This window comes from Pygoscelis adeliae, unplaced genomic scaffold (genome assembly GCF_000699105.1).
Source record: "Pygoscelis adeliae isolate BGI_AS28 unplaced genomic scaffold, ASM69910v1 Scaffold346, whole genome shotgun sequence".
NCBI classification, from domain to species: Eukaryota; Metazoa; Chordata; class Aves; order Sphenisciformes; family Spheniscidae; genus Pygoscelis; species Pygoscelis adeliae.
In genome coordinates this window covers 100,742-101,394 of record NW_008824902.1, presented here as the reverse complement: position 1 = coordinate 101,394, position 653 = coordinate 100,742, and the positions used below count along the sequence as shown (strand labels likewise).

At 69.7% G+C, this 653-nt stretch overlaps 1 protein-coding gene across 1 annotated transcript in view; it reads left to right on the top strand.

The window, feature by feature from the left end:
- The first annotated feature begins 495 nt into the window (after positions 1 to 495).
- The window catches only part of ZNF142 (zinc finger protein 142), a 9,845-nt gene continuing 9,687 nt past the window's right edge, over positions 496 to 653 (top strand). Inside the window, 1 exon segment of the mRNA XM_009324860.1 lies at positions 496 to 625. Within this exon segment, the coding sequence (XP_009323135.1) occupies positions 496 to 625 (130 nt within the window).

Here is a 653-nt window from a genome sequence, read left to right as displayed (position 1 = left end):
GGGGGCACCGGGGCGACGGGGACAGGCCGGGGCTGCGGTGCGAGGGGGCCGGGACGGCCCCGGCCGTGCGGGGACTCGTGATAGGCAACGCCTCGCCGGGGGTTGGACCCCGGGCTGGGGGTTGTTGGACCCCGGGCTGGGGGTTGGGCCCGGGTCTGGGGGCTAGGCCCGGGTCTGGGCCCACCTGGGCCCGGGGAGCAGGCCCTGGCTGTTGGGCTTAGGGAGAGGTCCCCGGGCGTCTTTGGGGATGGTACCGGGGTCCCTGTGTCCCCATCTCCCCCGTGGCAGTGGGTTTCGCCAGCAGCCTGCTTGGGGCAAGGCAGAAGGGATTGAGATGCTCCGGTTCATACCCCTGCCTGGGGACTGGCACCACAGGCTGACCCCCAAAATCCTGTGGGACCCCTGGGCTTGTGGGTTCTCCCTTGTTTAAAGTGCTTTCTTATGTTTCAGAGCGAGAAGCCCTCTTACCCGGCACCAAGCCAGTACCTGGTGGCAATGAGTGCAGAAGTGGCTGGGTCTGAGGGTGCCGGCAGGGAGATGGAGGCCCTGTGCTCGGAGCTGCTCCTGCCCACACCGGGAGAGGCAGGAGCCGTGGGAAGCCCTGGTGTGGGCAGCACCGGCCTGGGTTGGAGGCCCCCCCGGGCTCGCGGCGC